Below are 15,001 nucleotides of genomic sequence, written 5' to 3'. Positions count from 1 at the left end.
TCCATCTCGCCAGGGCACTTTCTCCATGGAGCAGGCTCCTAAGCCCAGCCCGGGTTTCGGCTCGGCGGCTGCAGGACGCGGGGCGCGGGGGCGCGGGGGAGCCGGGGGCCGGCTGCGTGCGGCGGGCGGGGCGGGGCGGGGCGAAGCGGCAGGGTGAGGGTGGCGGCGCGGGAGGGAGGCGCGTGTGCCTGTGTGCGCTGTGTGTGTGTGTGTGTGTGTGTGCGCGCGTGTGTGTGCAGGGTATATGTGCGGGGGGCGGGGGACCGCGAAGCGGGGGGCGGGGATGTGGTCTGCTGGAAAAATGTTTAAAAAAACAAATCTTCTCCGAAGCCCCAGTCCTGTGTCGGTGAGCCAATTCTGGCAAGGTGAAGGTTGGGCGGGGTGCGGGCGACGCGGCTAGCGCCGTTCGCCCACTCACCCGCAAGGCCACGGCGGTCCCCGCCGGTCCCCGCCGGGCGGGGCAAGAAGTAGGTGTGGCCGACGTGCCGAGGGGTCTCGGGAGGATCTGGCGGTCACGCGGCGCTGGGCTGCGCGGGCCGCACAGGAGTGCGCCCCGGCGGGTGCCAGACCGGGTACACTGTGCTCTGCTCCCACTGCGCGCGATGACGGGACGAGTGCGTACCGACACCTTTCACGTGGCGGGGAACTGTCTCAAAGTCAAACACTCCCAGGGATTTGCGGCGTGTCTGCCAGTCGCCGGTCCGAGGGGGCGAACGCGAGCCCTATCGCGGGCAGACTCGCTCCCGCTGGCGCTGTTGGCTCCCGAGTCGCCACTCGCAGAGCCTGGGACTCCCAGGCTCTGGCAGGTTTAGAACAGGGTCGAAGCCCCACCGATCTGCCGCCTCCGGGAACTTGAGCACACCTCCAGTCTTGGGTCCCAAAGGCCTGCGCCCCTCTTTCTTCTGGTTGAAACCCCATCTCCCTTGGTGCACGCGCACACGTGGCTGAAAGAAGTAGGTGGTTGGCTTATTAATGATACTGGTAGGAAAGAACCAGGCGCTGCCTTGAATTCTAGCCCTGGCCGTGTCGGAGTGAAGTCTGAGGAAGAAGCAGCCAGGTATGGCAGAAGGGACATAGGGGTCAAAAAGTCTTGAGAGGGCTGGGGCTAACTGGGTTCGATCTTTAGCACAGCATAAAAACTAAACAAATAAAGGCATGCTGTCCGTCTACAACTATTTAAAAAAAAAAAAAAAAAGTCTTGAGAAAGGTCCAGGCCACTGAAGATATCTCAGGATCACCAAGGTTCCAGTTCTGGAGGTTGGGGAGACAAACCCTTCACCCTGTTGGACTGCTCAGGGAGGTGTGAGATTGGGCCAGAGGTGGGCACTGTGCTCCTGAGACCCAAAGCCCTGTCCAGCAGTTGCTCAGTCTTGGGGATAGCATGCCTCACCTCTGACTCCCAGTGGAAGCCTGAGGCCACACAGGGCTTGCAATTGTCTACAAATGTCACACTACATGTGGAATATCTCCAGTTTTCCTTAAGACTCCCTGGTCATCCTTACTCTGTTCAAATATTGGTGTTTCATTGCCCAAGCATGGCCGGGGGTAGCTCTCTTCTTCAACTTTTGATTCCTGACTTAATTTTTAAAAATCCAATTTCAAAGTCCAGAACTAAGGGAAGCCGTAACCTAGGTAGGCAGAGGGCCAGCCTGACTCCTCCTTGGGATCCAGGGTTCAGGTGTTTGATGGGACTCAGCAGGAGTAGGCTGACACTACCCCCACCTCAGTTAAGGGAAGAAAAATCTCATGCTTTCCGCCATCTTGGATGAGGTGAAGTGGGGTGGGTGGTCAGGTCCTCACCTTACTCTCATACTATGTCCCAGCCCTGCCATGACTTGCTCCATGAAGGACACACACCAAACTCCCTTGATTGTACCCACAGCTGGTGTGGAGACTTTCCCAAGCAGCTCCCCAAGGAGGACAGACTTTAAGAGGAGTCTTATTGATTTTCATTTCATCCTTCACAAATTCTATATATGTCTTAAGGTGTAGGAATGTATTTGTGCAGTAGTATGTAATTTATAAGTTTAAATTTTATATCTAAATTATATAAGGTAGTTATATAAGATAGAATTTATAATCTGTATCTTAAATTCTGCCTTTTTCTGAGGAGGGTGTATAATCAGAAAAGTTCGGAGAAGGTTATCTGGAGGGTGGGGCTGAGCCAGCCCTTTCCTCTCTGCTTTGCTTGGTCTTTCTAGCGTCATTTAAATATTCTTCTCTTCTCCTGGTGCCTCCTCTGTGCTCCACTTCATCTCCTGGAAGATGCTGCTACTTTCTTGTCAGCAGTCTGGGCAGAGTCTTCTGAGGTCCTTCCTGAGCACCTGCGACTTCAGATCCTCTGGCTCCTCTCTAAAGCTTTCCTGGTACCCGCAACTCCCAGAGTGCTCCGTAGCCATATTTCATCGTGCCTAAGTCACTGTGTTGCAGCCAGCTGCTTAACTGGACAGCACATCTGTCTAGACCATCAGCCCCTGAGGGTGAGGCCCAGGTATATGGAATCTACATTCCAGATAGGTGTTCAGTGCCACTGTACACATTTCCAAGAAGGTGGACTTGCCCTACCACTGAAGGGGAGATCTTGGGTCCAGTGAGGTTAATCAGTCTTCACAAGGTCAGGGCTGCTGACTCCACTAATCAGCTTGATCCTTCTAATCCATCCCCAGCAGGAGCCTCAGGACAGAGGGCAGCAGTTTGTGAGAACTGGCCAGGGCCACTGTGGTCCCTTGCCTGTGGCCTTCTTCTGCAGCCTCCGTCTGGGGGGATGGGGCAGCTGAACCATGTGCACCACTCTCTTCCTGCTCAGCACCTTGGCTATGCTCTGGCGCCGCCGATTTGCCAACCGGGTCCAACCGTGAGAAACTGATTGGGCTGTGGGTTGGGGTGTGCCTTGGGACGAGGGGGAGGGGTAGTGGTGGTGGTGGTGGTTGCTGGCCTGGGCCACAGCCAAGCTGAAGGTGGGCAGGGGCTGAAAGTGACTTCCAGCAGGTTGGGCAGGGGATCTGAGAGTCACTCAGAGCAGGGGGCTGGGCACAGCTCACAGCTCTTCCTGTTTGCTCTTCCCTCCCACAGAGACTCCAGCAGAGTGGATGGGACTGTTATGGGAAGCAGCAGGGACACAGACCTCCAGTCCTCGGGCAGGTGAAGCAGAAGGGAGTCAAGGGTAGAGGAGGGAGGGTGCTGCCCAAAGAAGCTTTTGCTGTGTGTGCCTGCGGCTGTGAGTGAGTGTGTGTGGGTGCACACCTTCGTGCTCTCACTTTAGTAATCCTGGCCTTCACCTTGGTCACCTGTTCCCTATTTCACCAGGTAGCAGTGGGAGCCCCCAGCCCCCTCTTCTGGACCAAACTGCTGCTTTGCTTCTCCCAGTGTTAGTGCTAACCGGGGCAGTGCCCAGGAGCACCTTCAAGGAAGGCGCAGGGAAGGGGAGAGGGAGGAGGCCAAAGCCGCTCTGTGTAGCTTTGCAGCCTAGCCTTGCCCTTCCCTCCCCCTCTGTCTCCCTCTGCCCCCGCCCACCCGCCTCAGTAGCTCCACAGCCTGAACCTCCAGCAGGATTCGCTGTCCAGTCCCCAATAGAAGGCGCAGAAGAAGCATGACATCATCAGCATTGAGTGCTATTGGTTGGGCAGCCCCTGCGGGCAGGACGCTGTCTCCAGTGGCCAGAAAGTTAACTCTTCCCTGGACTGAATCCTTGTGGCCTTTAGGGGGCAAGGTTGTGGGCACTTCTAGACTTTTCCTTCCCTGGATGACCAGTGTCTTTTGATGACAGGGGCTCCTGTGATAAAGAAAACACTAAAAAAAAAAAAAAAAAAAAAAAAAAAAGGTCAACTAGTAACTTAATGTATCTATGCATAAGAGAGTCTTTATCTGCCTTTGAGCCACTCCCCATTCCCACCCCACCCCTGCCCAGCATGGGAGACCTCTCTAAAGAGTGACTCTCTCACTTCTAGTAAAACAAAGGGCACAAAAGATCCTATCAAGTACTTGGGTGCCAGAGCTCACTGGTAGGAGGGTATCTGCCAGTGATCCTCCATGTATATCAGGTGGCCTGCCAGTGGTCCTCAATGTCTCTGTCTGGACACGGAACCTGTTATCTCCTGTCATCTCAGTCATAGGATTCTCCCATATTTGGAGTCAGAAAGCCCATGGGAGGCCCTGACACATATGAGAAATAGCCATTTCTGTAACACCCTTCCTGGCTCCACAGCTAGCTGAGATCATAATGGTGCCTGGTCGATACTGCTAGTTCACTGGGCTGATACACATTGAGTGCATCACCAGGTCTCACATGAAAGAGGCACTCAGATGCTGACTAAGCCTCTTGCTGAGTTTAGAGTATGGAGTTTTGGGCAGCAGGATTTAAAGTCCTGGCTCCCTTCTTACTACCTAAGAGACTTTGGACAAGTTATATAATCACTTTATTTCTTGTAAACTAGGGTTAATAACACTGGTTGTGAAGTTTTTGTTTCACATAGTCCCTCACTTAGAAGTCTCAGTAATCCCGACACTGGTCAGAGGGTTGGCAGGACATGTTTTAAAAATCTCTTGTTAATGGTTGAGGAAACCGAGCAAAATCTGAAGAACTTGCTCAAGATTGTCTGTCTAATTTGTAACTGATTGGGGACCATCCGGCCCCTGACTTCCAGGCAGTCTGTCTCTTCCACATGAAATGGGCCTGGACCTCCTGGCAGGCTAGGAAAGGCCAAATCTGAGGACCATCTGGCCTGGCTAGCCTGGTGTATGTGTGACTCAGGCAGAAGGAAGCAGTTGCCTATTAACTCGTTGGGACCTAGTTACCTGGGAAGGTCAGACTGACATAGAGGAACCACTTGCTGATGATGGCTGCCGCAAAGGGCTGGCTGGGAGTGGCACAGGGGTGAAGTCTATCTTCTAATTCCACAATCATAAATCCCAAGTTGTTTTTCAGATGCTACTGTCCCTTAATGCTGGGCATGAGAGTAGGAGGAAAAGGGGAACCAGAAACATAGGAAGTTCATCCCTTTCGATACTCTGACTCTAGTGCTTTCCTCTGTTCAGGGAGAAGGAGCATCTGAAATAATCCCTCCCCTCATCAGTTGGGGCTTTGCTCCCGGAACTGGGATCACCTGGCACAGGCAGGTAGGGCAGAGTCCGGAGGTCTGGAGGGCAGAGGGCAGGGCTGGGGACAAGGAAGAAGAAATATGCAAGGGTGGGCCGAGTGGGAGCACAGCAGGCCGTTTCCAGCTCTGAGGTCCCAGAAGGAGGCTGAGCAGGAGGGTCGCTCCTTCATTCAAATCCCGTCTTGAACCTGTTCCCTTCCAGACATGGGGCAAAAGTTGAAGAGAACTGGCCATGGTTCTGACTCATTTTCTAGGCCTGGGGATGAGGTGGGGGGTCATGCTTTCTAAGGGAAAGACCATGCTCTGGGATGTCCACACTGAAATACAAGTCCTGTCTCTGAGTACGGCAGAAAGTGCAGATTGGCTTTGGCTTTTGTTGCAGCTCAAGTCCTGGTTCGGCCCCTAGCCATGAAGGATGCTGCGGGGTCAGAAGCAGCAGCAAGGGAGAGATGGCAGAAGCAGTGATGGAGAAGGTAAGTTCTTGCTTTGAGCCCCTGATGGGGCCTGGCTGTGGGCCTCCTGAGCAAGGCCTGATGAGGCTGGCAGAAAGAATGGAGATGCTCCCTGCTCTTGGCTTTCCTTCCTGCTGAGTTCCTGAGCCTCCTCTGAGAACTGTGGAGCCTGAAAAGCCCCAGAGAGGGAGGCTTGCTGGGGTCTACCAGGTTAATTCTAGGGCAGTCCAACAGCCCAGGCAAGAGGCAGGGACAAGTGGAGATCCACTCTAGAATCAAGGGATGGCTGATAGCTTATATTCACACATCAAGGGCTTCCGTTCATTTGCTAATTCAATCCTCACCATAACCCATGGATACTGTTTTCTTTCTTTCCATATTTTTAAAATATTTACTTTTTAGTTATAGGTGGACACAATATCTCTATTTTATTTTTATGTGCTGCTGAGGATAGAAACCAGTGCCTCATGCATACTAGGCCAGTGCTCTACCTCTGGGCCACAACCCCAGCCCCTCTTTCCATATTTTATAAATGAGGAAACACACAGGTTAAATAATTTGCCTAACATTGCCTAGATGTTAAAACAGGGGACTCAAGAATCACCTCAAGGCCACAGAACCTATTAGTTCATAGCTGCTCGGCCAAAGCAGGGTTCTTTTGGTCCGGTTGTCTGCCTTTGCCAGCTCAGGAGCTATTCTGTTAACAGACTTGTGGTCTAGGGCTGTGCTGGTGTCAGTCTGTCATGGTGGCACTTACTTCCCATGGCATTTGCCTCTTCCCAGTCCCCAGAGTTCACCCTGTCATGGGCTGCTCTGCTGAAATGATCAATTAGCAAGGCTGGTTGGCTCCGTGGCATGTCTGCCTGCAGCTGGATGGGGGCAGCTACCAGCTTGTCTTCTGAATGTGTCTTCTGTGTGTGTGTGTGCGCGCGCGCGCATGTGTTCCAAATAGGCAGTAGCATGTGGGAAGGCAGAAAGCATGATGCTTGTTTTCGTCAATGTGCTGACTGCTCAGTAATGGTGTGGACTCCTTTGCCCCCAGCTGCTCTGCCATTTCTCCCTCTTTACAGCCCTGCCTGATCCGGAGCAGAGATAAAAGCAGATTTCCGCTTCTGCTCCCAGATCCAGGCGCAGACCCTGCAGGCAGCTGCTCCCAACTGTCTCACAGCCATTAATCTTCAAAAGCACACCCCCAACCCAATGCAAGCATCTTCTCCCCAGCCAGCCCCCCACTGCTGGTCCAGAAGCCATGCCTGGCTGAGCCCTGCCCTTGGCTTTCAGGAGGAGGTGGAGGAGTAGCAGCTTCATATCTGAGGCAAAGGGAGAGGGTGAGAGATGCTGCTGCTGAGAGGGAAGCCACTCTGAGGTGCTGGAGGAGGAGGCGGCCGCCTGTTGGGGGGGCCTGCTGATGCTGCAGGGAGCCTGGCTGGGGTGTGCGCAAGAGGTTCCATGAGAGCCTCTCAAAGTAGGGCAGGCAGGAGGCAGAGGAAGGTCACACCAGGGGAAGGAGGCTGCCAGAGCCAGAGTGCCCGTCTGACCCAGGCCTTGAGCTCTGGGCCACCTGTCTCAACTCCTGTCAGCCTGTCTTTCTTCTGGGAGGCATGAGTCTTCCTGGTGACAGGACTGCCAGGCTGAGGTCCAGAGGGCGCCGTTCCCAGGACCCGTCTGTGTTCCCTGATCTCATCTTTTGCATTCATTCTCTAATCTTTCTGCCATGTTCCTGTCACCTCGTTCTTCCCTGTGCTCTGCCATTTCCACATTGCCTGCCTCTTTCCAGTGGTCTGAAGAATTGTCAAGCCAAGGTCATGGAGTAGCACCAGGGCTGGCTCCAGGCCCAGACACATTCCCACAGGGCGGTACCCCTTTGCAGTACTGTCTATGAGCCTGTGGAGTAGATGGTGGTTCCTCCAAGGATCCATTCCAGATTAAGGGTGGGAAAGAGAGGAAGGGGCTGCTGGCAGAATGGGCGAGGTGAATGCCTGGGCTTGGAGGTTGCCTGGGCCCTGGCAGCTGGGGCGCCATGTGGGCTGGGAAGGAGGGGCTCTCTCCCCCAGGGAGCAGGCTGGCTTTGGTGGGAGCAGATTGTGTTTACACCTTCCCCGCACACCCAGCCTACGCTCGCCTCTTATTCCCGGGGCCTCTCCCGTCCCTGGCTGTCTGCACAATCTGCACACTTGCAGCTCCTGCTGCAGAAAGTTGCCTCCCTCAGCCTAGGACTCCTCTACAGGAGGCTCCCGGGACCAGGCACTGCTCCTCATACAACTGGCTCCCATCCTAGGCTGGGTGTGAAGCTTGGGTTGAGGCTGGACCTTTTAAATCCTGACCATGATGCTGTCCCCACAGAGGCCAAGTCCCATTCCCTTGAAAAGAACCTCTGCTTGGAAGTGGGAGTAGGAATGTTTAGAGAGGGAGCTCCAAGCAACTAGAGACAGCTGAGGTGAAAAGCCAGGTGCTGGCCCTGACCAAGTAATAAGAAAAGATCTGGGAGCAAGAAGTCCAGATCTGAGCCCCTGGTTCTGAACCTTGACTCTGATGCTCTTCCTCCCTCTGTGGCCTCGGGAAGGTTACAGCAGGACTCTGTGCCTCAGTTTCCTCATCTATAAGATAAAGATAGTAGTACCTGCCTCTGAGAGTTATTGTGAGGGTTAGTTAGACAATGTGTGTGAAGTGCTTAGCACACTTGTGTTCCATGTACGTAAGCTAGTGTGGTTGTGAACTGTAAACCACTGCACATGGTAGATTCAGAGCAGTCCGGGTTCCTCCCCTCCTCACCCCATGGCTCTTCCTTCCCTGTCTCTCCACATACGCAGTACTGAGCAATGGGCAAGTTCGAAACGAAATAGAGGAGGACAGAGGGTGGGACTGTTGGGGTGGGTGGAGCTCCTAGTAAGCCTGGACCAGAGAGGACCACCATGTCCTCTGTGCATCCAGAACTGTCTCAACCTCTCTGGGGCTCTGCTTCCCAAATAAATCTCAGATTCTGAGGAAGACAGGACCTGGTTGCCCTGATGCTTCTCCTTGCTCATCTGAATGCTAATCTCTCTGCTGGTGAGAGCCGGAGTGACAGGGAAAGGCTGCTCTGAGCTGCAGGGTGGCCAAGGGCAGCAGCCAGAGCAGGAGCAGGGAGGTGCTGTTGTCTGCTACTTCTATGGCTGACATTCAGAGTTGCTGCCAGTCTCTCTGGAGATTGGAACATGACCAGAGAACTAATGAGGTGGCATGGAGGAACAAGGAAGTAGGCAGGGCAGCTGCAGCAGCAGCTGTTACCTGGTGTCACCTGGGGTACACATGTGGCTTTGGAGGACTACCCACCCATCCCAAATGGTGATGTATGTCTGTGTGAGCAGAACAGCCCTGAGAAGGGCATGCAGCAGGGGTCCTGGCCCAGGACCAGATGGGGAAGGCCTGGTGCCCAATTTGTCGCAGGCATGGTGGTATAAGAGCAGTGAACCCCATTGGTCCCACCGGGACCCAGGGCCTCTGTAGGGGCCTCACTGTTAGGAAAAAGCTTAAACCCCTGAATTAGAGGAAAGTAATGCCTCTTTGTGAGCCACAAAACAGGGAGAATGGCAAAGTGGCTTACACTGAGGCTGACATTAATATAATGGTAACGACACTAATAATACTATTAATAATGGCTAACAAGTTTCAAACACTTATTATGTACTAGGCACTGTGCCGAGTGCTTTGATTACAAGCACTGTCTCATTTATGAGGCAGAAACTGCTGCTATCCTCATTTACCCAAAAAGGAAAATGAAGTTCACAGAACTTGCTCAAGGTCACTTATAGCTAGCATTGAAGCCTGGGGAATCTGATGCCAAAGCTTGGGGCAAGGAGGACCTGAGTCTGGAGCCAGGCTGTGAGGAAATTCCTGTCTGACCTACAAGGGCACACGGGTCGGAGCTGTGGGCTTTCCTGGCCGCACATGGGCAAGCTTGCTGGTGCTGCCTTCTTCAGAGGCACAGCAGTCAAGGGCAGATCAGACTCTGGGTCCTGCAAAGCTAGGCCTTGCTTGCCAGCTGAGAGGAGTGAAGAGAGCTGGCCTCCAGGTGCCCTTCCAGGAGGAGGCAGTGGCCCCTGGCAGGGATGACAGCCAGCCAGACCATCACTCACAGTGACTGTCACTCTGTTGCCTCCTTCAAGCAGGGACAGGACCTGGGGAGAGGACAGTACTGAAGCCAGCAGGCCAGCTGGAGAGGAGGGAGCTTGAGGAGGAAGGTTGTTTTGATTTGTGTTTGTGGCAGAAGGGTGTGAGGCACAGAGATAAAGGAGGTGTCCTCACCAGAGACAAACTGGAAACAAGTCTTTGTACCTAAGGACCACAGACCCTCTATGAGATACATGTTCCCTCTGGTGGGGATTGAGACTAGAGGGTGGATACGAAAACTACAAAACAAAACAAAAGATTTCCTGAGACTCTGAGCCTATGAGCCTGGCAGGAGGTGCCAGACCTGCCCTTGTGTGAACCACACACTTAATATCAGAATATCCAGAAGGAGGAGCTATGTGAACTAATCATTAAACTAAATGTATCCATTTGACAGCTTATTTACAAAGCATGGTCAGTGTGTCATGAAATGGGAGTGTCAAAGGAATGAAAGAGGCAGTCCCTGCTCTGCCACTTGGACCAGAGACATCCCAGCCTAGGTAGCCTTGTTCTGCTAGTTCAGTCCTCCTGCTCATGTGACTTGTGTTGAACCCAGGCAGGCTGGTGCTGAGAGGCAGAGGACTGATGGCCACCTCAGGAAGGGAACCATGTAGTGAAATGAAGGGGATGGAACAGCTGATGGGGGCCCCACAGATTCTCCCCATAGAGAGCAATAATAATGGACAGCATCTGGAAGTGCAGACTTGCCTATGTGACAAATATGGAGTGCCTGTGTGCCAGGAACCTTAGATAAGAAGATGAATCAAGACCTCCTGCCACAAACAGCCAGAAAACTGGGCAAAATATAAGAAACAGACATGTGACAACAGGCAGCACCAGACAGTGAACCCACACGCACATTAGTCCCTGCTCAGAGAATTTCCTGACTATGGCTCTGGGACAGGAAACTCAAGTAGGGGACAGGCTAGATCAGAGGTCAAGATGTGTGATATTCATAAGGACATATGCATACATCAATGGAATCCAAAAACAGAAGCAAGAAAGGTGATCCAAAGAAGAAAGAAAGGTCTTTTCAATAGGATACAGAAAGCACTAACCATAAAATAAAAACCAATTAGTTGGACTTTATCAAAATTAAACTTCTGCTCTTGGAAAGACTGTGAGAAAATATATGCCAAACAAATATTTGCAAACAGACTTGCATCCAGAATATATAAAGAACTTTTACAATTTGATAATAATGACACAATTTTTTTAAATGGGAAAGGGGAAGGTTTTAATGGCCACTACATTAAAAAATATTGGCCAATAAACCAAGATCAATAAACATAAGATCAGCATCTAAATCATTAAGAGAATGCAAATCAAAAGCACAACTGAAGGCTGACCACAGGCCAAGATGCGGAGCAACTGTAATCTTATAATATCCTGGGGGAAACAGTGTGGCGGTTTCTTATAAAGTAACCCAAGAGGAATGAAAAAACACATCCACAAACAAATTTTACAAAAATGTTCACATCAAGTTTATTAATAGTAGCTACAGGCTGGAAACAACCCAAATACCCTCCAATATGGAAAGGATAAATTGAGGTATGTTAATAGAATGGACTAATACTCAGCAATAATAAGGAAATGAACGACGGATGTAAGCAACAACATGGGTAAATTGAGAAGCCAGACGCAGAAGAATGCCTCTCATATGATTGTATTTATGGAATTCTAAGACAGGCAGAACTAATTGATAGTGACAGAATGCAGAGCACTGGCTGACTCAGGCCAGGGCTGTAAAAGGGTGGCAAATATGCTCTAAATCTTGATTGCGGCTGTGGTTACATGGATGCATGCTTATTGGACTTTAACGTACACTTTGAACAGATGCATTTCATTATGTGTACGTTATGCCTCAATAAAGATGACTTAGTTAAACACAAAACAAGAATGAAGACCAGATCCTTGTCTTGCCTACGGTCTAGTAGAAATGCCAGACATGAAAACAAACAATCATCAATGGCAGGGTCAGTGTTAGAGGAAGTACACCCCAACAGGAACTGCCCTGTTCAAGGTGAGCTGCCTCACCTTGTGCAGGCCTGTGCCAGTGCTCTGGATGCAGTCTTAAAACAGCCTTAAGGTTCGGATGATCATCCCCCTCACATTATATGGGAGAAAAGAGACTTAGAGACAGATAAAGTAATGTGTCCAAGGCCACGCAGCTAGAATTATCGAGCTGGGACTTTCCTCCAGGTTGGCCTGATTGCAGAGTCTGTACTCAACCACCTGCGACAAGAAAGGTATCACCACGAGGAAGCAGCTTGGGGATTGCTGCAGCATCGCAGCCACAACTATGCAGAGGAGGAATTTAAGTCTGAGTTGGAATCTACCACACAGAGAAGAGGATGAGGGGAAGGGAATTTCAAGGCGAAGGGAACAAACTTCACCATCAGCAAAGGTTATGCAAAAGTTGTGAAAGGGCAGAGGTTTCCGGGAATGGAGAGACATGTTCAGAGAACAGCAGATGAGATCCGGAGAATATTACAGACTCTTCAAATTTATTTTTATTTTTTAAATCCATTTTTAAAGTAACACATTTATTAAAGGCAATGGCTGTGCAGAGCAGGCAGGTGAAATGAACTACTTTTCTTTCTGAACTGTTCATGAACACAAAGAAATAATCCACAAATCTAAGGTTGTCTATTCTCAATAAATGGGGCACATGTTGTTATATTTCTCTTCCTCCAGAAACTTAAAGCTACATTCAATGTTACAGGATTTTCGCTGAGCAGGATTTGTGGCAATATTTCATGGTTCTCGGGAAAAAAATCCTCTGTTTTTATGATGGGCTTTCTAAGTGGATAAATTGAAATCACTGCAGTTAGACAAAAACATTCCATTGTCATAGCATAATTTTTTTAGGAAACACAGCGTGGTGGTTGTTAGTCAGCTTTACTATAACAAAATACTTGAGATAGTTAACTTATAAGAGAAAAGCAGCTGGAAGTAGTTCAGTGGTAGGGCACTGACCTCTCATTTGCAAGGTCCTGGGTTCAAACCCCAGACACACACACACACACACACACACACACACACACACACACACAATTTTATTTTGGTTCGTGGCTCTGGAAGATCTAGTCCAAGATCAGGAGCACCCTTTGCTTTGATATTCTAGGACAGGCAAAACTTATTAATGCAGTGCTTTATGGAGGTGCAAGGTGAAGCAAACTGCATAAGCCACGAAGCAAAGAGAAAGGGGAAGAGGCTTGGGTCCCACAATTGCTTTCATGAGCAGGCCCCCAGGGACTTCAGGACCTCCCACAAGGTCCCACATCCTAAGGTCCCATCACCTCCCAACAGAGCCACCTCAGGACCCAGCCTTAACATATGGGCCTTTGGGGGATATTCAGCATTCAAACCATTGTAGTGATTGAGACCATCAGCTTTCGGTCAGATTGTGTTCAGATCTCAATGCTTTCACTTAAAAATTCCTTTAACCGTTTTGCACTTTGGGTTCCTCAGCTGCAAAGTGGTGAGGGGGTAGTGACAGGCTGTGTGAGACTCAAATAAGACAGCATATGAAAGGTGCCACGCATCCCTGGCACAGAGTAAACACCTCACGTATGTGAGCTATTGCTGCTTCAGGACGGCAACTTGCACATGTCAAATTGTTTTATGTATTTTGTCATGATCCACTCTTCCAGGGAACTATCATTGTATATATAAAGAAGATATGGGAAATATCAATATCATTTATGATGATTTTGACTCTAACAGATACCCAACTTAAAATGACTTAAACAAAATTTCCTTTTAAAATCTCACATTCTGAATTTCACCAAATCTAAGATGTAATTGCTCAGAAGACACATCCTACATTCAGAAGTATTAAAATGTAAAAATGTGTCTCTGAATCAAAACAGGAGATCTGAAGGTCAGGGGTTTAAGGAATGTCTATTTCAGCAGTTCAATGGCATCTTTCCACTCTGTCTTCACAGGCCTTTGACTCTTACTTTGAAGAAGCCTCATGGATGCAAGACGTCTGCAGCAATACTCAGCATCACATCTTTACTATGTCCCAAAGCCAGAAGAGAAGCCACCCTATTTAAAAGCAATATTTTCCCAACTTGACCAGAATTGCACTGCAATTGATGGAGGAAGAACAGCTTCCAGACGGCTCCTGATAGTGCCCGTGTCCAGGTGTACTTCCTATGAAATTGCCAGTGCAACTGCTCCAAGTGTAAGCAGCCATCTGTTTGGGATTCCACCTATCCTCCTTCATGTTCTTATTCATAAAATTAAAGATTCCTTTCCTGATTAAGAAGTCAATCTTGATGTTGTAAAGACTCTGTTTTTTATTACTGTGGGTTTCAGATACCTCATCTTAAATCCCATCAGTTGTCACCCTAGCACAGCAGGCCAGCTGACTAGATTTTCCCTTTGCGTTCAGAGCCTCAACAGCACTGGGGACTCCTGCCTTGTTCAGCTTGTCTACTTGATCTACTTCTGTCACTTATCACCAGACTGCATCTCTTTCCATGCCAATAAATATAGATCTACCCTAGTCTTGTATAATGGCTATATAACAATTCCACTGACTGTAAAACTCAAATGTACCAGATCTCACTAGCAAAGAGTGCAAATGAGATCATAGTAGCATTAACACTCCAGTCTCAGCAGGTCTGCCCTTGGCTGCTCATTCAGGGATTCTGATGCTGTCTTTGAAGTTTCCCCAGTTATTCCCGCACTGCCTATAAAGTTGTGCCTCACACATGCTCAAGCACCAGGGCTCTTATATTTTGCTCCAGCCCCTTAGTTACTATCTGTGCCATTTGGTTTTGAGCCTGCTGCTGTTCCACTAAGCACAACCGTGCTCTGCAGGAGAAGCTGTGCCCTCTCAGGTGTGAAAGCTACACATTGACCTTTGGCAGAGTGAAGTGCTTTCAAGACCAGTCCTCACTGCAAACTGAGTGGCAACTAGCCTGGGGACAAAGACAGCCCTGCCAGAGCCCAGAGCCTCACAGTCTTTACAAACTAGTTCCTGTGGATTCTCATTCTCACATTTTGTGCCACCAAGTGGCTCAAAACAATAAAGCAGGCATCCAGCATCCTCTTTTCAACATTTTGATTTGTCCCCAACCATTCCTGCAAACACAAACAAATTTTTCTTCTCTTCCCTTTGGCTCCCCAAATGAAAAGTTCTTATATGTTAGATCAACACATTCATGGTGCAGAACAACTGGGACTCTTGACTCTTCCAGTTAGTAGTGTGAATTTGGGGCAAGTTACCTCATGCTTCTGTTTCCTCATCTGTACAACAGGATAGTGAGAAGTATTTCACAGTGCAACTGT

General features: G+C 49.8%; 2 protein-coding genes across 5 annotated transcripts in view; one reads left to right on the top strand and one right to left on the bottom strand.

Annotated features, from left to right (window-relative positions):
- The window catches only part of Cygb (cytoglobin), an 11,480-nt gene extending 9,074 nt beyond the window's left edge, over positions 1-2,406 (bottom strand). Inside the window, exons 1-3 of the mRNA XM_015504273.1 lie at positions 2,371-2,406; positions 738-944; positions 517-686 (exon numbers count right to left, since the gene is read on the bottom strand). Coding sequence (XP_015359759.1) covers positions 517-686; positions 738-944; positions 2,371-2,406 — 413 coding nt within the window. The remainder of the gene's footprint in view (positions 1-516; positions 687-737; positions 945-2,370) is intronic.
- On the top strand, positions 79-13,978 carry Prcd (photoreceptor disc component). Of its 4 annotated transcripts, none has more exons than XM_048797814.1 (6): positions 79-2,480; positions 2,670-2,854; positions 3,073-3,141; positions 5,035-5,115; positions 5,479-5,569; positions 13,648-13,978. In XM_048797814.1, the coding sequence occupies exons 2-4, from the start codon at positions 2,781-2,783 to the stop codon at positions 5,054-5,056; spliced, it is 165 nt and encodes a 54-aa protein (XP_048653771.1). In that variant the 5' UTR covers positions 79-2,480; positions 2,670-2,780; the 3' UTR covers positions 5,057-5,115; positions 5,479-5,569; positions 13,648-13,978. The 4 variants fall into 4 exon arrangements, with proteins under 4 accessions (XP_048653771.1, XP_048653769.1, XP_048653770.1 ...); XM_048797812.1 differs by having other exon boundaries at positions 2,667-2,854; XM_048797813.1 differs by having other exon boundaries at positions 79-2,491.
- Positions 13,979-15,001: the final 1,023 nt, after the last annotated feature.

The sequence above is a fragment of the Marmota marmota genome, unplaced genomic scaffold, assembly GCF_001458135.2.
Source record: "Marmota marmota marmota unplaced genomic scaffold, marMar, whole genome shotgun sequence".
Classification (NCBI taxonomy): Eukaryota; Metazoa; Chordata; class Mammalia; order Rodentia; family Sciuridae; genus Marmota; species Marmota marmota.
Note: the sequence above shows the minus strand (reverse complement) of the source record. Positions and strands in the feature narration are given on the sequence as shown.